At 42.9% G+C, this 22,021-nt stretch overlaps 1 protein-coding gene across 5 annotated transcripts in view; it reads left to right on the forward strand.

Moving 5' to 3' along the window:
• Nucleotides 1-22,021, forward strand: part of LOC130283282 (atrial natriuretic peptide receptor 1-like) — an 84,331-nt gene that overhangs the window by 39,407 nt on the left and 22,903 nt on the right. For 4 of the 5 annotated variants that reach the window (XM_056532523.1, XM_056532525.1, XM_056532526.1 and 1 more), the window contains 10 exons: nt 801-870; nt 1,096-1,240; nt 5,317-5,403; nt 6,494-6,634; nt 7,516-7,637; nt 8,329-8,467; nt 9,626-9,674; nt 9,795-9,896; nt 16,959-17,078; nt 21,803-21,896. In XM_056532523.1, the coding sequence (XP_056388498.1) occupies nt 801-870; nt 1,096-1,240; nt 5,317-5,403; nt 6,494-6,634; nt 7,516-7,637; nt 8,329-8,467; nt 9,626-9,674; nt 9,795-9,896; nt 16,959-17,078; nt 21,803-21,896 (1,069 nt within the window). The remainder of the gene's footprint in view (nt 1-800; nt 871-1,095; nt 1,241-5,316; nt 5,404-6,493; nt 6,635-7,515; nt 7,638-8,328; nt 8,468-9,625; nt 9,675-9,794; nt 9,897-16,958; nt 17,079-21,802; nt 21,897-22,021) is intronic. The other variant, XM_056532524.1, reaches the window with a different exon arrangement.

Here is a 22,021-nt window from a genome sequence, read left to right on the forward strand (position 1 = left end):
TGCCGTACATTTTATGGTCAAATGAGTGCTGTCATTACAATTGGTTGCGCAAAAAACAAGCCCTCCTATGGGTCTGTGAATGGAAACATAAAAGAGTTATGATTTTTAGAAGGCGAGGAGGAAAAACGAAAATGCAAAAATAAAACTGGCTGTGTCCTTAAAGGGGTACTCCGGTGGAAAACTTTTATTTTTTTTAAATGAACTGATGCCAGAAAGTTAAACAGATTTGTAAATTATTTCAATTAAAAAATCTTTACCCTTCCAGTACTTTTTAGCAGCTGTATGCTACAGAGGAAATTCTTTTCTTTTTGAATTTCTTTTTTGTCCACAGTGCCCACTGCTGACACCTCAGAAGTGGTTCGCAGCATAGGTTTGCTATGGGGATTTTCTCCTGCTCTGGACAGTTCCTGATACAGGTATCAGGTGTCAGCAGAGAGCACTGTGGACAGAAAGTTCCTGATACAGGCATCAGGTGTCAGCAGAGAGCACTGTGGACAGACAGAAAAGAAATTCAAAAAGAAAAGAATTTCCTCTGTAGCATACAGCTGCTAAAAAGTACTGGAAGGGTAAAGATTTTTTAATAGAAGTCATTAACAAATCTGTTTAACTTTCTGGCACCAGTTGATTTAAAAAAGAAAATGTTTTCCACCGGAGTACCCCTATAAAGTATAAGATCAAGATAGACCCCCTGTGAGTGGATCATGTCCCGGCACCAGCGTCCCCTACCACCTCGGAACCAGAATGGATTCCTGTTCTTCATAATGATATAGTATTCTGATGATACTGTCTTGTTTTCGCAGTGGTTCCAATATCAAAAGCAGAAGATGCTTTGGGACGAGAGTTGGATTCTGACGGTGAAAGACTTACCCGGTAAGTTGTAGTGTCAGTCCTGTTACATTGAGGGAGTGTTTCCCAACCAGGGTGCCTCCAGCTGTTGCAAAACTACAACCCCCAGCATGCCCGGACAGCCGAAGGCTGTCCGGGCATGCTGGGAGTTGTAGTTTTGCAACAGCTGGAGGCACCCAGGTTGGAAAACACTGCATTGCCATAATAAACGCCACTCAAAAAAAATGTTTTTAAATCACTTTCCTTTAGGAGATGAGGTTTGGAATCAGCTTGGCAGTACCATCAGCCTGAGACACAACAACAACCTAATTCCAGGTCAGCGTCCGGAGTTATTGGCGAAGACGGTCTTCATATGTGGTTCCTCTACAGAAAACTCAACACAGACAGGGATCTAGTGAGTAAATTATGGTACATTCCACTAGGAAGATGTTACCCTGTCTCTTTGGTCTGCTATGAGCAGAAGTATATTTGAGCCATCATTTAGGGCTAGACAAATCCCAGGCGCCAGGTCATGCCGGTGTCCATCATTTGACAGTTTAAACTAGTGCCCATACCTGGTGGTCCGATTGGCCCCTCCCTGCGATGAATAGTGTTGAGCGGCATATGCCATATTCGAATTCGCGAATATTCGCGAATATATGGACGAATATTCGCCATATATTCGCGAATATTCGCATATTCGTTATATTCTCGTTTTATTTTCGCGAATGCGAAAATACGCGTATACGAAAATTACCATATGTGAAAATGCGCATATGCGCAAATTAGTATATGCTAATTCTCGCATATGCGAATGTTCGCACGCCAGTCTCACACAGTAGTGTTACAGCCTTCTTTACACCACACAAACTGGAAGCAGAGAGGGATGATCACTGTGATGTGTACTGTGAAAAAAAAAAAATAAATAAATAAATATTCGTAATTACGAATATACAGCGCTATATTCGCGAAATTCGCGAATTCGCGAATATGCGATATTCGCGAATAATATTCGAATTGCGAATATTCGTGAGCAACACTAGCGATGAAATCGAGAGGTGCCGATCAGTTCTCAAGCCAGCCCTAGGCAGTCTGTAGCAATAGAGTCTGTACCAATCTTCTTAATTCATGCTGTTTTAGGAAAACACTGAAAAAAAAAATGATATAGATATATATATATATATATATATATATTAAAAAATAACACAAATATAGTATAACACATCTAAATATATATATATATATATATATATATATAAAAAACTCAATGTGTGTGTGTATGTTCCAGTATCACGTCTAAACGGCTGAAGATATTAACATGAAACTTGGCCACATATAACTCATATGTCAACAACAACCATAGGATAGGTAATTTAACCCTTACTCACCCCCATTTGCTAGGGTCGGGGTTTTTGTTTAAAGTCCCATACAAATCTATGGGAATTATATGTTACTGCATAACTTCCAAATGGCTGGAGATATTTCAATACCTGGTACACATATTACTTACATGTCAAATAAAAATATATGATAGTTAAATTAACCCTTACCTACACCCTTATTTAAAAGATGGGTTTTTGTTTCAAGTCCCATGCAAGTATATGAGACTTCCAGTACCTTACTCCACAAGCTCCGCTCTGCTTCTCCTGATGAAGGTGTCGGTCCGGCTTGCAAGCCACATCCCATCTCACAGAGATACATCCACTGTTTAAGCCCCACCCCTTTTATTATCTACCATTTTTGTGCATCAGTCTGGCTTGCAAATCACGCCCAGTCCCACAAAGCCACTTCCCCTTCTATTTTCAGCTTACAATATCTTCATCACAAATCAGTCCCACCTGAGGATTAGTGTTGAGCGGCATAGGCCATATTCGAATTCACGATATTTCGCGAATATATATATATATATATATATATATATATATATTCGTCATATATTCGCTAAATTCGCATATTGGTTATATTCGCGTTTTATTTCCGCATATGCGAAAAGTAGCATAAACCATAATTAGAATAAGCAAAAATCCGCATACACGCATACGCGAAAATTATCATATCCAAAATAATTCGCATATGCGAAAATGAGTAAACGTGAAAATTGTCAACCTAAATTCGCATATGCGAAAATTAACATAAACCATAATCAACATAGGTTAAAATTCGCATATACGAAACTTAGCACATGCGAAAATTACCATGAACCAAAATTCGTGTATACGAAAATTAGCAAAAGCCATAATTAACGTAAACAAACATTCGCATATATGAAAATTAGCAAATGTGAAAATGAACATGCACCACAATTCGCACATGCGAAAATTAGCACATGCGAAAACTTATATAAACCACACAGGGTTTATTTTCGCATGTGCGAAAATTAACATATGTGAAAATTAACATAATTAGTATACACGTAAATGCGCATATGCGAAAATTAGCATTTCGCACGCCAGTCTCACACAGTAGTATTACAGCCTTCTTTACACCACACAAGCTGGAAGCAGAGAGGGGTGATCACTGTGATGTGTACTGTGAAGAAAAAAAAACAAAAAAAAAACGAATATTCGTAATTACGAATATATAGCGCTATATTCGCGAAATTCGCGAATATGCGATATTCGCGAATAATATTCGAATTACGAATATTCGCGAGCAACACTAGTCAGGATATGAGGACAGAATATGAGGTTGGGACATGAGGACAGGATATGAGGACAGGATACTTGTAGTGTTGAGCGGCATAGGCCATATTCGAATTCACGATATTTCGCAAATATATGGACGAATATTCATCATATATTCGCCAAATTCGCATATTCGTAATAGTCGCGTTTTATTTTCGCATATGTGAAAATTCACGTATGCGAAAATTAACATAAACCAAAATTTGCATATGCAAATTTTCGCATAACAGAAACTTCGCACGCCAGTCTCACACAGTAGTATTAGAACCTTCTTTACACCACACAAGCTGGAACCAGAGAGGGATGATCACTGTGATGTGTACTGTGATAAAAAATACAAAAATAAAAAAAACTAATATTCGTCATTACGAATATATAGTGCTATATTCGCGAATATGCGATATTCGCGAATAAAATTCGCATTGCGAATATTCGCGAGCAACACTAGATACTTGGATGGGAAATGAGGATGGGATATAAGGTCGGGACTTAAGGACGGGACATGAGGTTGGGATATGTGGGTTGGGATATCAGGTCGGGAAATGAGGACGAGATATGAGGATGGGATACGAGGACTAGTGTTGCTCTCGAATATTCGCAATTCGAATTTTATTCGCGAATATTCGCGAATAAAGCGCTATATATTCGTAATTACGAATATTCTTTTTTTTCGTATATGTGAAAATTCGTATATGTGAAAATTTACATATGCGAATGTTCGCATATGCGAATTGTCGCTTATGTTGATTTTTTGGGATGTGCAAATTTTCGCATATGTTAATTTTCGCGCATGCCAATATACGCATATGCGAAAATAAAACGAGAACATTACGAATATACGAATATTCGCGAATATCTCGAATATTCGTCCATATATTCGCGAATATTCGCGAAATCGAATATGGCCTATGCCACTCAACACTAATGAGGACACAATACGAAGTCGGCATATGAGGTCGAGATATGGGGACGGGAAATGAGGACGGAAAAGGAGGACAGGATATGAGGACGAGATATGGGGACGGGATGTGAAAACACTATATGAGGATGGGGTATGAAGTCAAAAGCTTCCTCCATTGTTGATTTTCCTCCCCAACAAGGATTAGGAAGGAAAAACCGGGCAACGCCGGGTACTCAGCTAGTATAATAAAAAAAATAATTATCACCCTCTTTACGCATTTACCAAATGAAATAAAATATGCAGATTTGGTATCGCTGTGTGTGAAATTTTCCAAACTATGAAATTATTACATTCCTGATCCTGCACAGTCAATTGCGTAAATGCAAAAAAAAATTCCAAACGCCAAAGCGATTTTTGGTCGCATCACATCCCAGGAAATTTTTTTTTTTTAAATCAAAACTATGCAAAAGGGGTATCGATAAAAACTACAGCTCTCGGTATAAAATCTCCCTGTTTAAAAAAATCCTTTATGGAAAAGATAAATTATATATATGTATTTAAAAAACAAACAAAAAAATATTTGCTTTCAACTTTTTTAGCTTGCTCCTAAATTGCAAAACAAATTTCAAAACGGAAAAACTTGCAACATCATTTTCAACATTTATACACCAGAAAATTTGCATAAGTTGGTTAGTAAATTCTCCCCAATGTTAGGTGTAAACATTTTATAAACAATTATCTCCCTCTAGTGGCAGCAAAAAACAATACAGGGGTGTAATTTTACGTAGTCAATTCACAATTCAGACAGGAAATTTCTTGTGTTGCCAAAAAGTCTAATTTTATGGTGTAGAAACCAACGTGATAATCCCTGCAGTAACGGAAATTCTTCTTCTTGTTGCCTTTTAGCGACGGGCGAATTGTTTACGTCAAAAGGATATTTAAGAAAAATTTCGCCATTACTAAAACCGTAAGAAAGGAGGTGCAGCTTGTACGGTAGGTGATATCTACATCGCTCCTCACATGTTCTTCCAGTATTGTCAGTATAGAACAGTATTTACCAACCAGTGCGCCACTAGCTGTTGCAAAACTACAACTCCCAGCATGCCCGGACAGCCTATGGCTGTCCGGGCATGCTGGGAGTTGTAGTTTTGCAACGGCTGAAGGCACACTGGTTGGGAAAGTGCTGCACAGTGTGTCCTTTATGGCAACTACAATAAATGGACGTTAAATGAAAAAAAAATGTTTTTAAATCAACTGAAGCCAGAAAGTTAAACAGATTTGTAACTTACTAATGTATAAAAATCTTAACCCTTTCAGTACTTATCAGCTGCTGTATGCTCCACAGGAAGTTGTGTAGTTTTAGCCAGTCTGACCACAGTGCTCTCTGCTGCCACCTCTATCCGTGTCCAGAGTAGGAGCAAATCCTCATAGCAAACCTATCCTGCTCTGGACAGTTCCTGACATGGACAGATGTGTCAGCAGAGAGCACTGTGGGAAGACTGGAAAGAACTACACAACTTTGTCTGGAGCATACAGCAGCTGATAAGCACTGGAAGGATTAAGATTTTTAAATAGAAGTTTACAATTACAAATCTGTATAACTTTCTGGCACCAGTTGGTCTAAAAACATTTTTGTTCCTCCGGAGTACCCCTTTAAAAGTCAGAAAAGTGTTAACAGAATACTACAGTATCTTGGAAAAGATGGAGTACAGCCCTTACCCCTGAGGCCAGAGATTAACACTAAAGCTGCATACAGAGCCTTATGTGCATACTCTGTATGTGGTTTATTGTATTACAACAGAGCTGTCATCCATTGTAAGTTCCTTGCTTCTAATGATAATGAGACGACATTGCTGACTCTGCCCCAGTCTACACAGCAAAGCTACAAGATGAGCTGCAGAAAACAGGAAATGCCAGCCTATTGTGTGTTCATGTGAAAACTGGATTAATCAAGCAAAAAGACACAAAATGAAAAATGTTGGCCTAAAAATCCATATGTAGCCTCGTCCATAATAATCAGTGATAGCCCGAAAACTGGAAATACTTGATCGAATCAAATCATGTAATTATTTTTAACCCGTAGGATGCTGGATCACCAGAACATATGTAAATTCATGGGGGGATCAGTGGAAGGAAACATCTTCATCGTCACAGAATACTGTCCGAAGGGAAGTCTGAACGATGTATTGTTGAATGACGATGTCCCTCTCAACTGGGGCTTTAGGTGAGTTATGGCTTCTTGTTTATGTTCTGTTTACATTGTGTTTTTAGTATATGTCAGGCCTGTTTACAAGCAGGAATTTCTGAGCAGAATCCAGCGGAAAATTCCGTCGCAGCAGAGTCCCAATGTTTTTAATGGGATTCTGCTGCACTGTGCACATGCCCAATTTCCATGTCGGAAACTTGTGGCGCGGAAATTCGCTCCCATAGACATGCACATAACGTGTGCCAACACACCACTCCATGCACAGAAAAAAAAAGCCCTGTTCTGGAGGTTGTGGGGGGTCCCAGGCCCACCCTTACAGGCCCACCCCTCTACTACATCTATGTGCCCACCCCTACAGCCCCACCCTTCTACTACATATATATGCCCACCCCTCTATTACATCTATATGCCCACCCTTACAGGCCCACCCCTCTACTACATCTATATGCCCACCCCTACAGCCCCACCCTTCTATTACATCTATATACCCACCCCTACAGCCCCACCCTTCTATCACATCTATAAGCCCACCCCTACAGGCCCACTCCTCTCTTGCATCTTTATGACCCACCCCTACAGGCCCACCCTCTACTACATCTATATGCTCACCCCTACAGGCCACCCCTCTATTACATCTATATGCCCCCCCCCCTACAGGCCCAGCCCTCTATTACATCTATATGCCCCCCCCCCTACAGGCCCAGCCCTCTATTACATCTATATGCCAACCCCTACAGGCCCACCCCTCTATTACATCTCTATACTTACCCCTACAGGCCCACCCCTTTATTACATCTCTATACTTACCCCTACAGGCCCACCCCTCTATTACATCTATTTGCCCTTTTTTGATTTAGCCTTATATAATGACAATAACTAAGTTTTTCTGTCATTTCTAGACTTTCCTTTGCCACAGACATAGCACGAGGAATGGCTTACATGCACCATCATAAAATGTGCCACGGGAGACTGACGTCACATAATTGCGTCATAGACGACAGATGGGTTTGCAAGATCTCAGGTACAATATAGGGTGTAAACTGGAGCTGAGCTTTGGAAAGAGACCTGTATACATGATTATGATTCCACAAACAGCGCCATCCCTGTCCACATGTTGTGTTTAGTATTGCAGCTTAGGTCCATTGACATATATAAGGCTGAGTTTTCATACCGCACACAACCTGTGACTGACTGTGATTTTCTGCTGCGGAATTTCCGATGCGGAAAATCCGTCACAAGCCCGATTGAAGTCAATAGGGTCAGTGGCGGATTTTCCGCAGCAGAAATTCTGCAGCAGAAAATCTGCTACGGAGAGCCCGCCTCCTAACCAGGGTGCCCGCAGCTATTTCAGAACTACAACCCCCAGCATGCCCAGACAGCCGTTGGCTGTCTGGGCATGCTGGGGGTTGTAGTTTTGCAACAGCTGGAGGTACCCTGGTTGGGAAACACTTTCAGAAGTCATGACTGGGACCCCAAAAGCTGATATTACTAGTTGCTTTTGTTTACTAAAGAGTTACTATGGTCATACTTATCAGACATGGAGTATGAGAATCAGCGGTGTCTGAATGACCGCCTATGTTTGTAACTTCCTGTTTGAAATCAATGGGACTCTGCTGGAGTAAAATGTCTATGTGGAATATTCCAGTAGAATTTCGCACGGGTATTCCGACGTGTGAACATACCCTGATCCTGCCATTTTTGTTTGTGTATAGATTACGGTTTAATGGTTTATAGACGGGATGAGTTTAAAGAATTAATCGAGAAAAAGCCGGCGCCTATCTACTGCCCCCCAGAGGTTATTCAGAGTAACAGCAGTCCTGTCCTGCCGACCCCCGCTGCTGATGTATACAGGTAAAATCCAGTAAAGCAGAATTATAGTACCATTGATTTCTGGGTGACCAGCACGGTAAAAAAAAAAAAAGATACACATCCAAAAAAAAAGAGAATCCAGTTTTTCGGTGTAAAATGCTTTATTTTTTTCATCCAAAGAGGGGTACTTCGCCCCTAGACATCTTATTCCCTACCCAAAGGATAAGGGATAAAATGTTTGATCACGGGGTCCCGCTCCCTGCTACACGGGGCGATTATTTAGAGCATTGGGTGCAGCGCTGGAGGCTTGTAATGCCACGCCCCCTCAATGCAAGTCTATGTGAAGGGGTGTGACAGCCGTCACGCCCCCTCCCATAGACTTGCATTGAGGGGGCATGGCCATGACGTCACGAGCGGGGCACAGCCTTGACGTCATGAGCCTCCGCCCCGCATCGCCAGTCATCCGGCACAAAGTTTCTCCGTGTACTGGATGCCTGGGGGGCCGCAGCCGAGTGGCGGTACCCCAGAGATCAGACATCTTATCCCCTATCCTTTGGATTGGGCATAAGTTGTCTGGGGGCGGAGTGCCCCTTTAAAGGTCATACTGACCCCAAACCCATCAGCGTTTATTGTCCTATGTTTCTTATGGCCATGATTACTCTGGTGGAAACCTTTTTTTTTTTTTAAATCAACTGGTGCCAGAAAGTTAAACAGATTTGTAAATTACTTCTATTAAAAAATCTTAATCCTACCAGTACTTATTAGCTGCTGAATACTACAGAGGAAATTATTTTATTTTTTGAACACAGTTCTCTCTGCTGACATATCTGTCCATTTTAGGAACTATCCAGAGCAGCATATATTTTCTATGGGGATTTTCTCCTACTCTGGACAGTTCTTAAAATGGACAGAGGTGTCAGCAGAGAGCACTGTGGTCATGATGTCAGCAGAGAGCTCTGTGTTCCAAAAAAAAAAGAATTTCCTCTGTATTATACAGCAGCTAATAAGTACTGGAAGGATTAAGATTTTTTTTTAATAGAAGTAATTTACAAATCTGTTTAACTTTCTGGCACCAGTTGATTAAAAAAAAAAAAAATTCCACCCGAATACCCCTTTAAGGCTGATGCTACACACATCCACATATCCATACTGTCTTTTACTTCAGAGAACAAAAGTTTTATCCTGTGGTTCTTCTTGCAGTTATGCCATTGTTCTAGTTGAAATTGCCAGTCGCTGTGATACGGTTGCGGTAAGTGTTTGGGTTTTGGCCTCCATTAACTGAATATATTGGGATCTGATCATTACATATGCAATCATAATAAATAAATGACACGTTACATTATCTGGACATCTTTCGTTAAATTTCCAGGGATATTCTTACCTTAAAGATGTGACATGGAGACCGGAGATACCGGATCTGAGTGTCGGCAAATCTGACCCTGACTGCCCAAACCAGGCAGATTACTCAGAGGTTAGTACTACTGCCAGATTGTCCAGATTTGATGATGGAGGGCCGTAAAGGGGTTATCCAGGAACAGAAGAACACAGCAAATTTCTTTCAAAAACAGCTCCACGTCTGTCCCCAGGTTGGGTGTGGCTTTACAACTTGGCTCCATTCACTTCTAAGGAACTGCGCTGCAGAACCACACCCAACCTGGAGACAGACGGGGAGTGGTTTTTGAAAGAAAGTAGCTGTGTTTTTCTATTCCTGGATAACCCCTTCAATTACTATGGCTGTGGTTGGTTGAAGTGGAGGTCAAACGTATTAATTAATTAACTACACACAGGTTTGTTTGTTACATTGGAAACCCAAAAGTTTGCATAAAAGCTGTGTACACAAAGGGATAGGATATGTTTTATATAGACTATTCTCCAGGATTCGACTATTTGAAAATGAAATTTAAGAAGCACTCCAGAATACTCTTTGGTTGTATAGTGTGTCATTAGAGAATTATGTAGAGGTTCTTGTGTATGCCTTGTGCTTACCTATTTTAACTGATGTGTCAGACATGGGATCGGCTCCATACTTATTCCAGTTCCGTCAGTGAAATGATTTCCTAATGCTGCTTACATTTTCCATGGCTTTGCAGAGAGAGGGGGTGGAGTTCATTGTACCTGGTCATCCCATTGGGCTGCCTGTGCAGGAATTCCCCCAGATGAACTGATCACACTCATAAATGGGTTGGTGTCAGTTCACACTGGGGGAGATTTATCAAACTGTGTGAAAGAAAAAAAGAGAGTGATTTTCCCCCAGCAACCAATCACCGTTCAGCTAACGAGCTCTGGTAAAGTGAAAGCTGAGCTGTGATTGGTTGCTGTGGAAAAGTCACTCTATTTTTTTCTCTCAAACAGTTTGATAAATCTGGGCCATTATGTGCAGTTTTGATAGCTTTCATTTTCAAAGTGAGTTTGTTAGTGAAACATTTCCAAGAGGCGAAAGGGATTTGACTTAAAGGAAATCTGTCGGTAACGACAGGTAGTGCAGGTGACAATGATGACAATGGTACTTACCTTGTCCCGTTCCGTGGCGGGGATATTCGGTAATCTCCTCTGTTAGCTCCGCTCCAGGCACCTGGCTTGGGGCATGGGCGGAGCTTAGTGATGTCACTGCTGCTGTTCTCTAACAGCGAGACTCAGCAGAGATCAGCAGGGGCATGGGGCGGAGCTTAGTGACATCACTAAGCTCCGCCCGAGCCCAAAGCCGGGTGCCCGGAGCGGAGCTAACGGAAGAGATTACCAAAGATCCCCGCCACGGAACGGGACAAGGTAAGTACCATTGTCATCAGTGTCACCTGCACTACCTGTCATTACCGACAGGTTAGTGCAGGTGACACTGGTGACAGATTTCCTTTAAAATGACAATTGTGGTGTTTCATAAAGATTAAAAGTCTTTAGGCTGTGTTGGCAAATTTTTCACACATTTTGACTGCATTTTTGCTGACATTTTCCAATGTCTGTCGTTACCGTCAGGTGTCGACTGCCATAATGTAAATGTATGTCATGGGTCGGGAAGGGGTTAAGGAAGGGGTTAAATCAGTTATCCATTGGCTGGGTTCAAAACTATGCCCACTCCTCAGCCTCCTGCCCTCCCAGGATGCCTCAAATCTTCTGTTCTGGGCCCGCAGCGATCGACTTCTTGAGCTGCAGAGTGACGTTTTGGGCCCAGAAAGCACCGGAGCCCAGCGTGTGTCACTGCAGCTCAGCCAATCATCGGCCGCAGTGATGTCCCGCCTCAGAGATATGACATAGTCCCTTAAAACAGTGGTCTCCAACCAGCGGACCTCCAGATGTTGCAAAACTACAACTCCCAGTGTGGTGAACCAGGAGAGTTGTGGTGTCTGGGGTGTTGCGATAATGTTACAGGGTCTGGTGGTATTAACCCTTGAATGTCGTGACGCCAGGGTGAGGTCTCCTTAGAGTTAATGGTTCTACCGCCAACCGGCCCAGAAACAGCAGGGAACAAACGGAATGTCCACAGCAGAGTTTATGAATAAACTGAAGAACTTTACTTGAAGATTTTATGCAACAGTCTCTATACATAACAGTCTCTTAAGCGGTAATCGGAATGCAGGTTCCTCACAGGTTTTGCTGGGACTTTGAAGCAATGAGCTTTGATGCAGGCTACTGTGCTACCAATTATAATATTCTAGCTGGTAGTATTCACACAAACCCAGGGCCTCAGCCCGGGGGCACTAAATCCCTATAGTTGAACCCCCCCAAAAAATTTAATATAACTTTTAATCAATATGAAATAAAAAGATGATATGTAATTAAAATGACAGTTTCCCAGCTCCAGATATATATATATTATAAGCACTGGGATATAGTTCCAAACAATTGGAATGCTGTAAAACTAGGTTAAAATCAGAACATTTGCCTCCTCTACTAGTTTCGGCGCAACTGCACCGTCCTCAGGGGGAATGTTTGCCATTCATTCCCCCTGAGGACGGTGCAGTTGCGCCGAAACTAGTAGAGGAGGCAAATGTTCTGATTTTAACCTAGTTTCACAGTATTCCAATTGTTTGGAACTATATCCCAGTGCTTATAATATATATATATATATCTGGAGCTGGGAAACTGTCATTTTAATCACATATCATCTTTTTATTTCATATTGATTAAAAGTTATATTTTATTTTTTGGGGGGGTTCAACTATAGGGATTTAGTGCCCCGGGCTGAGGCCCTGGGTTTGTGTGAATACGTTTAGTGGGATCCCTAACCCACCTAGGGGAACCTTTGTGTATATCTAGCTGGTAGTAGTCACACAGGATTTGATAGATTGAGTTTTGGTAACTCACGGTTTAGTGGCTGCTGGATTCTTAGGCTTTGGCCTAGTTGAATTGAGATTTGTGCTGAGATATTTGTGCCTGCTTCCATGTACAGGTCCTAAGAGTAAGAGAGTGAATTTAGTGACTACAGCCCTTTATAGAACGAGGGGCTGGACTAAGCTCATTGGTCAGCAAACCTGTAAGTCTTGAACCCAGTGAACTCTGGGTACATCACATGACCCAGTAAGGTCCTTAAGCAATTATACATTACAACTGTACATCACGTGACCCGGGAAAGGTCCTATACATATGTATTTCCTATACATTCAATAATATATTAACATATGTTGTATGAGGCGACCAGGGGTAAGCCCTACAGGAGAGCCCTATGGAAATGGAGGGACTCTAGCTGAGGGGACTTTAGTCAGGGACAGGACCAGGTCCTGTACCGGGACACCACACCAGCCTTTGTTTTACAGCATTATGGCAGTGGTCTGCAACCTGTGGACCTCCCGATGTTGCAAAACTACAACTCCCAGCATGCCCGGACAGCCAACGGCTGTCCGGGCATGCTGGGAGTTGTAGTTTTGCAACATCTGGAGGTCCACAGGTTTCAGACCACTGCCGTAATGCCGTAAAACAAAGGCTGTACATATCAGTGTTTACCAACCTGTGGCTCCCCAGCTGTCGCAAAACTAAAATTCCTGACAATTATAGGCTGTCAGAGCATGATGGGAATTGTAGTTTTGCAACAGCTGGAGAGCCAGGGGTCATCAACTTGGTCTGCAGAGCCTCTCTTCAGAACTTGTTGGCAACAAAGAAGGGAATTTAACTCAATAAATATGGAGGAAATGTGGTGGAAGAAACATATATCAATCCCTTTATGTCCTACGTGACAAAAACTGGCACCATAGTGGGGACCAATTATGAGCCTTGCTATGGGACCCCCCTCTGAATGCACAACACTTATAGGACTTCAAATAGCTGCACATCCTCAGGCACACAGATGTCCTTGCATGACATGTTTAGCTTCCACTAGCATTTGGCACGATCGCTTGTAAATTGGAGTCATTACTCCGGACTGAGTCACTAAACCCTTGTTTACTAGAGATAAAGGAAAAAGTAAGTGATGTCCCTGCAGCTGTTTACATCACTCCGTCTGTTGTTTCTACCCATAAAATGATATAGCAATGTTATGGCCCCCCCAAAAGTATGATCCATGGTACTGTTGGGGGGGTGGGGAGTCAAATATTCAATCAAACATAAAGTTTTCCAAAAGATAAAATGGAAAAGTATAAAACAATATAAAGTCAGACAATAAAACATTATGAACACAATTGATACAACATGTAAATGTTATTAATGGGCCTGGCGAAGCCGATGTGTTTTACCATTAATATTTAATCCAGTAATCAAGTAGAGTTTACAGAAACTCAAGTAAAGCACCGAGGGGCCCTTCATATGGTTTACAGGGATAGCAAATACAAGGAGCTCGGAATGAAAAAGATATTCATTAGCTGTAAAAAATAATTATGTTATGTAAGGGCCCAACCTGCAGAAAATGGAACCGCAAGTGGGAAGTCCTAAAGGGTATTTGCTTCCAAAAATAAAAACATTAGTAAAGATGAGTAATTGTTATGATTCGGCAGGCTGGAGGTGGATCCTCTGTGTCAGAGAGGGATTGGCGTGGACCGTACCGGTGGACCGGTTCTAAGTTGCTACTGGTATTCACCAGAGCCCGCCGCAAAGCGGGATGGTCTTGCTGCGGCGGTAGCAACCAGGTTGTATCCACCGGTAACGGCTCAACCTCTCTGACTGCTGGGACGGGAGCGGTACAAAAGGACAAGGCAAGAGCAAGGTCGGACGTAGCAGAAGGTCAGGGCAGGCAGCAAGGGTCGTAGTCGGGGGCAACAGCAGAAGGTCTGGAACACAGGCTTGGGACATACACTAAACGCTTTCTCTGGCACAAGGCAACAAGATCCGGCAAAGAAGTGAAAGGGAAGTGAGGTTATATGAGCAGGGAGCAGGTGGAGGCTAATTAGACTGATTGGGCCAGGCACCAATCATTGGTGCACTGGCCCTTTAAATCTTAGAGAGCTGGCGCGCACCCTAGAGAGCGGAGCCGCGCGTGCTAGAACGTGACAGCCGGGGACCGGGACAGTAATTTGTTGATGCATACTTAATGGAAGGGAAGAGTATTCTTGTACAGTGCATGGTATCCTAACCTATCTGAAGGGGTGGCTAGGGTGAAATGCAGACTATCACCCTACCATTACTAGGTAAACATTTTGGTGCATATTTTTTTGCTGCAGAAAATCATCTGCAGAAAATCGGAAGCAAAATCCATCTGTGTGAAGGCCCTAAGGGCTCGCTCGCAAACGGATTTACTTTAAAACTTGCAGTGTGTTTCCCGCTGCGAGTTTGAAAGGGGGCAGGCTCTATGCAGCAAATTTTCGGCAGCGGAATGACTTCAATGGGTATGTGGTAGCCTGGGGGTGTAGGGTATATGGGGTGTAGCTGTGCGGTAACTAAAGGGTGCTTGTTTAACCCTTATCACTCGTGACGCCAGGGTGACGTCCTCTGTATATGCTTGTCCGATCGCCACCCGTCCCAAGAACGATAGGGAGGTATAATAAATGATTGTCCACAACTGGAGGTTTTCAGAAAACTGTCGGAACCTTTACTGCAGCTTTTATGCAACATTAAACAGGAACAGTCTTTGTACAAGAGTCTATTACGATCCTAACAGTTGGCTGGGACGTAGTGAGTTCTGAGCTTAGATAAGGAATAAGTGCTGTTCTGCTGGATTTAGGGGATTGAGTTTAGGTCCAGCAGTCACACTAGCTTTAGTGGGGATTGATATCGTAACTCACGATTAGATTCAGGCTGAGGCTGGCAGGCTTCAGGCCTAAGCTTGTCTTTGTAAATTGCACGGATCACTTCTCTCTTAACTAGTCCGGAACCCAACAGAGCAGTTACTGCTTTGCAGTACAGGAACAAGAGAGCAAGACAAGAGCGCGATCACAAGAGAGCGAGGATTGGCTGACAGCTCCCTTATATGGGTAAGGGCTGGCCTTAAGCTCATTGGTCCATACCATCTGTCATTCACTTTACACAAGGAATTATGGTCTAACCATGTGACCACACATGAGACCTCCAAAGGTCCTTCAACACACCTTACTAGTATTAACATGAGTCATGTGACCTAAGGTCCTATATAGCTAATTAAATATACAACTATTTATACATGTAAACATCACAGAATTGCATAAGAAAGAGGCGACTAGGGGCTATCCCACCAGGAGGATGTTATCTGAACGAAGTAACTCTGACTTTGGGGACCACCACAGAAGGTACGGTATACTATACGGTACTGGGACACCACAGGTAGCACAATATGCTGACGAAAATCTTCAGCAAAATACGCAGCAAAACATGCACCTGAAAAATGCACCCAAAGGGACCGCATCTGCTGTGGATTTCTCACCGTGGGAAATCCACTGTGTATTCTGCGGACCCATTGACCTTAAAGGACATCTATAGTGCAAAATAACTTATCCCCTATCCGAAGGATAGGGGATAAGTTATAGATCGCAGAGGGTCCGAGCGCTGGGGCCCCCCGCGATCTTCGGTACGGGGCCGCGGCAATATGCAGGAAAGGGGGCGTTCCGTCCCCACATGACGCGGCGGCCGACACGCCCCCTCCATGTACCCCATAGTGATACATGGAGGGGGAGTGTCTGCCGCGGCTTTCTGCTGGGGACGAAACTTCACTTCCGAAAGACTGCCGCGGCCCCGTCCAGGAGATCCCGGGGGCCCCAGCGCTCGGACCCCCCGCGATCTATAACTTATCCCCTATCCTTTGGATAGGGGATAAGTTATTTTGCGCTGGAGTACTCCTTTAATAAATCTGCAGTAAATATGCAATAAGGGTGTTCTTGCAGATTGTCAGCTGACCCAGTCAGGTCAATGGGTAGCAGAATACGCAGCAGATTTCCTGCAGTGTGAAATCTGCGGTACATGTAAATGTACCCTAAATGCGTGTGTTCAACCCAAGTGCCTAGGGCAGGACGAGCTGTACGGGTGCCATAGCTGAACCTGATAGATTCTGAGTCAATGGTGCCTGCGGACTGCTGTTGGTGCCCATCACATGACCCAATCCAGCACTTTATCCTAAAATAAAGGGGAAACTAGAAATAAGAATGCAAATGAGAACAGAGTGTGACTATAGTAAATATTAATTTTGGTTTTCTGTTTGGCGTAGCTGATACAGAAGTGTTGGGCCCATAATGCTATGCTGCGACCCCCGTTTGAGCAGATAAAGAAAAGTCTAGAGAAGATGAATCCTCACCGAGTCAGCCCGGTGGATATGATGATGAACCTGGTAAGTCTGGCTGTAATATTCCTCGGATCTGAATTCCTTAATGGAGGGGTCACACATGCCATATTTTGCTTCAGATTTTCTGCAGATTTTCCAGTAAAGGAGAACTTCAGCGAAAGTAAACCTATCCCCTGGATAGGGGATAAGTAGCTGATCGTGGGGGTGTCTGACCAGTGATCAGTGATCAGTGAGGAGCGCGTGTCCTATACTAGTAGGCGGCACGCCCTCCATTCATTTGTATGAGAGCCCAGATGATGCTGCACACCGGTCTTTTTTGGTGCTCGCAGGTGGCATGCGCTCCTCACTAAGCACCGGGTTCCGCGCTCGGACCCACAATGATCAGATACTTATCCCCTATCCTGTGAATAGGAGATCATTTTATTTTTGCTGGATTTCTCCTCTAAAGGGGTACTCCGGTGGAAAACATTATTATTTTTTTTTTAATCAACTGGTGCCAGAAAGTTACACAGATTTGTAAATGACTTCTATTAAAAATCCAGTACTTTTTAGCAGCTGTATGCTACAGAGGAAATTCTTTTCTTTTTGAATTTCTTTTTTGTCTTGTCCACAGTGCTCTCTGCTGACACCTGATGCCCGTATCAGGAACTGTCCAGAGCAGGAGAAAATCCCCATAGCAAACCTATGCCGCTCTGGACAGTTCCTGACAAGGACAGAGGTGTCAGCGGAGAGCACTGTGGACAAGACAAAAAAGAAATTCAAAAAGCAAAGAATTTCCTCTGTAGCATACAGCTGCTAAAAACTACTGGAAAGGTAAAGATTTTTTTAATAGAAGTCATTTACAAATCTGTTTAACTTTCTGGCACCAGTTGATTTAAAAATATATATATATATTTTCCACCGGAGTAACCCTTTAATTTCAGTAGGTAGGAAAATATGCCGCAGCAATATATGCAACAAAATACGGCACATGTGACCCTACCCTTATTGAGTGTTGCTGCATTCAGTTTATCTTAGTATGAGACTGTTTATAGTTATGTATTAATAATATTTATTCTACATAAAAACCTCTCTTTAACTTGATTGTAAATTTCTGATTCAAAAGGCCAAATTGGTTTCGCTTTCTATCTCTTTCTAGTATATCGGATGTTGCTTATAACCAGGGGCGCAACTATAGGGGTGAAGAGGCAGGAGCAGCACCTAGACCCAGTTCTCTAATGGGAAAAAAAAAGATCCCTTTTTCTATTCGAAAGCTAAATTCAAACACCCAGTTACATGGGGATTTTTACATCCGAAAAAATCTCAGTCTTGAGTGTGGTGAGCCACAGGGTTGCGATCTGAGGTGTATGGGGCAGATGTGTAGCCCAGAAGCAGATGATATTAACCCCTAAATGTTCGTGACGCCAGGGCAAAGTTTTCCTAAGTAAACACCCGAAGGTAGCTTTGCTATTCCTAGGTTAGGCAGGGTAATAATAGTCCTAGGCCAGGTTAGGGTTAACGGTAGCTTTACTGAGGTAGACAGATGGTACAGTCTTTACAGCTCGGCCGGGATCCCACAGAGGTGGCCAGTAACACAGGGGACCTTGCAGCCTGCTGGGACTTGCAGTGACTTTGACAGACTTTAGCTCAGCCACGCTGACTATAATAGACTTGACTGAAGATAGTGACAGCAGACAGAGATGACTTGACTTACTGACTTGTGGCTGTAATTTAGGTTGAGGCCTCTAGATGTGCTGGACACTGACCCTGAGACATCTGGACTGGACTTGACCTCAGAAAGTGTTGTGGAAGAGAGTGATTGTAATGGCTCCCCCTCTTATAAAGGGGGGCTGAGGAAGGAGCCCATAGGTCAAGCTGCAGGTCACCTGGTTAGCTGGTGCTCTCTGGGCAACAAACCTGTGAATTGAACATGTGACAACAGTATCATGTGACTAATTCAAAGGTCCTCAAAGGTCTGTGGTAGCCCTTGGGGGGTGTATGGTAGTTGGGGTGTTGTTTTGGTAGATGAGGGGTTAATGTTAACCCTATAGTTCGTGACGCCAGGCTGAGGACTAGTATGCTGAGGTAATTCTCTAGCCTATCGCCGCCCTTCCCAGTAACGATAGGTGCCTGTATAAAATGACTGAAGGTCCACAAGGTACTTGAACTTGAACTTGGATAAACAAACTTTACTGAAAGGCTTGCGGTACATCCAATGCACAATAACAGTCTCATGCAAACAGTCTCTATATTGTTCAGTGACTGACAGTTGTTGCGGACCTTGAATTGTAATACAAGTCTCTGAATTTAGGGTGATTTGCGAAGATCCGTCCGGATTTAGGGGATAGATAAGGTCCGGTGATCTTGCAGAGTGCTTAGGGATTGATACACTCACGGTTCTGAATAGATCAGCCGTTGCCGCAAGGCTCGGGCCTAACTCACTGCGGAAGACAGCTGCGCAGATCCTGCTCGTTTGACAGCCCGGGAACAAGAGAGCGAATAATGGCCGCCACTCCCTTATATGGGCAGGGGCGGGGTTATTCTGATTGGTCCGAATATCTGTCATTCACCGTCACAAAGCCTGGTGGGTGCAATACGTCACAGGGACCTCCAAAGGTCCTTAAGCAAAAACCATAGAGTTTACCTGATCACGTGACCCGCAGGTCCTGTTACGCTCCGGACAGGTAACTAACTAGTTATATACATTAGTACTATTATATTTACATAAATCCTGAATAAACTATTAGTTTAATGACTATCTAGATGAGAGGTGACAAGGGGCAGATTAGACAAAAAGAACCCCGACGTCCTAGGGACTCTGGCTATGGGGACCTATATACAGGTACCGGATAGGATGCGGTACCGGGACACCACAGGTCCTTTATATCTAATACACATAACACTATGGGGGAGATGCTGCAGGAGGGCCCCTAGGATACAGAGGGACTCAACCTGACAGGGCCTAAGTACTGTACGGGACTATATCCCATACTGGGACATCACATGAGCTTTCTAGATCTTACTGTGGTGTCCCGGTACAGTATTTCATACAGTACCTTGGTATGAGTCCCCTAAGTCAGAGTTCCTAGGAACCGTAGGGTCCTCAGATTTAGTCCTCCCTTAGTCACCCCTTAGATAACTAATATATTGCATAATTAAATGTATATAAATGTATATAGAAAGTGTACTTACCTTGCGCTAGCGTCGTAGGACCTACGGGTCAAGTGACGAGGTTTAGTCTCTATGGTTAATGCAAAGGACCTTTGGAGGTTCATAGGCCATGTGATACCCACAATGCTTTGTGAGGCTGATTGACAGATGGCATGGACCAATCCTAAAACAGCCAGTCCCTGCCCATATAAGGGAGCTGCGGCCATTATTCTGTCTCTTGTTCCTGCGCTGCCAAGCAAGCAGCATCATTGCTCTTGGGTTGCTGTCACTGAATGAGGTAGGACCTCCGCAACTTTCAACGACAATTACTAGGCCAAAGCCTTGCGGCCTCGGCTGAATTACACAGTGAGTTATCCTAAATTCTCCTTTGATAACGGCAAGGACCCTGGACCTAAATATATCTCTACATCCAGCGGATCTGCGCATACTAAATTTCTACAAGATAAAGATCTTACTAAAAGTCTCAACCAACGGTCAATCTCAGCCAAGCTGTTCATAGACTCTGTTACAAAGACTGTTTGTATGTTCGCAAGTTACAGAAAATCTTCAGTAAAGTTTATGAAAGTTTTCAGCGAAGCTCTGTTTGTGGACAATACTTTATTCTGCAAACACCTATCGTCTTTGGGAAGGGTGGCGATAGGCCAAGTCATACAGCATTTAACCCACACCCTGGCGTCACGACTGACAAGGGTTAATAGCTCCCTTTATAACCTGCACAGCAACATCCCGACCACCACATCCACCCACAAGGCTATACCACAGAGCCCACCACATTACTATACTATTCCGAAGCAAAAAAAAATAAATTGCGTGCAATTAAACTGATGAAATCAGTAATACGATTCAATACAATTTACATAGGCCAATAACCCCTTTAATGTCTATATCAGTGATTTTCAACCAGGGCCCCTCCAGCAGTTGCAAAACTTCAACTCCCAGCATGTCCGGACAGCCAATGGCTGTCCGGGCATGCTGGGATTTGTAGTTTTGCACCCGCTGGAGGCATCCTGGTTGAAAATCACTGATATAGACATTAAAGGGGTTATCCAGGAAAAAAAAAACTTTTATATATCAACTGGCTCCAGAAAGTTAAACAGATTTGTAAATTACTTCTATTAAAAAATCTTAATCCTTTCAGTACTTATGAGCTTCCGAAGTTAAGGTTGTTCTTTTCTGTCTAAGTGCTCTCTGATGACACGTGTCTCTGGAAACGCCCAGTTTAGAAGCAAATCCCCATAGCAAACTTCTTCTAAACTGGGCATTTCCCGAGACAGGTGTCATCAGAGAGCACTTAGACAGAAAAGAACAACCTTAACTTCAGAAGCTCATAAGTACTGAAAGGATTAAGATTTTTTTAATAGAAGTAATTTACAAATCTGTTTAACTTTCTGGAGCCAGTTGATATATATAGAAAAGTTTTTTCCTGGAATACCACTTTAATGTTATGAAAATCGGATTTTGAATGAAGTAACCATATCTGATAAACACATAATCAGACAAACAGGATTTGTTCTATAGAAGTCAATGGATAAAACTAGAAATACGACTGTAGACAATTTTCAGGTAACAAATCCTGTTAACTAGTGTAAAACTAGACTTATTGTGTTGTTTAATTGTAGATGGAGAAGTACAGTAAACATTTGGAGGCCATTGTAGCCGAGAGAACTCAAGATCTCTTACAAGAAAAGCAGAAGACTGACCGTCTGTTATACAGTAAGTAGACAAATGGAGTGACCGCTACAATGGCTACCATGAGACGTTCTGCTAAAAACACTAAACGAAAACCAACCACATTTGTATTCAGCCCTAAATCAAGGTTTATCCATGATAAGGCTATG

This window comes from Hyla sarda, chromosome 7 (assembly GCF_029499605.1).
Source record: "Hyla sarda isolate aHylSar1 chromosome 7, aHylSar1.hap1, whole genome shotgun sequence".
Classification (NCBI taxonomy): Eukaryota; Metazoa; Chordata; class Amphibia; order Anura; family Hylidae; genus Hyla; species Hyla sarda.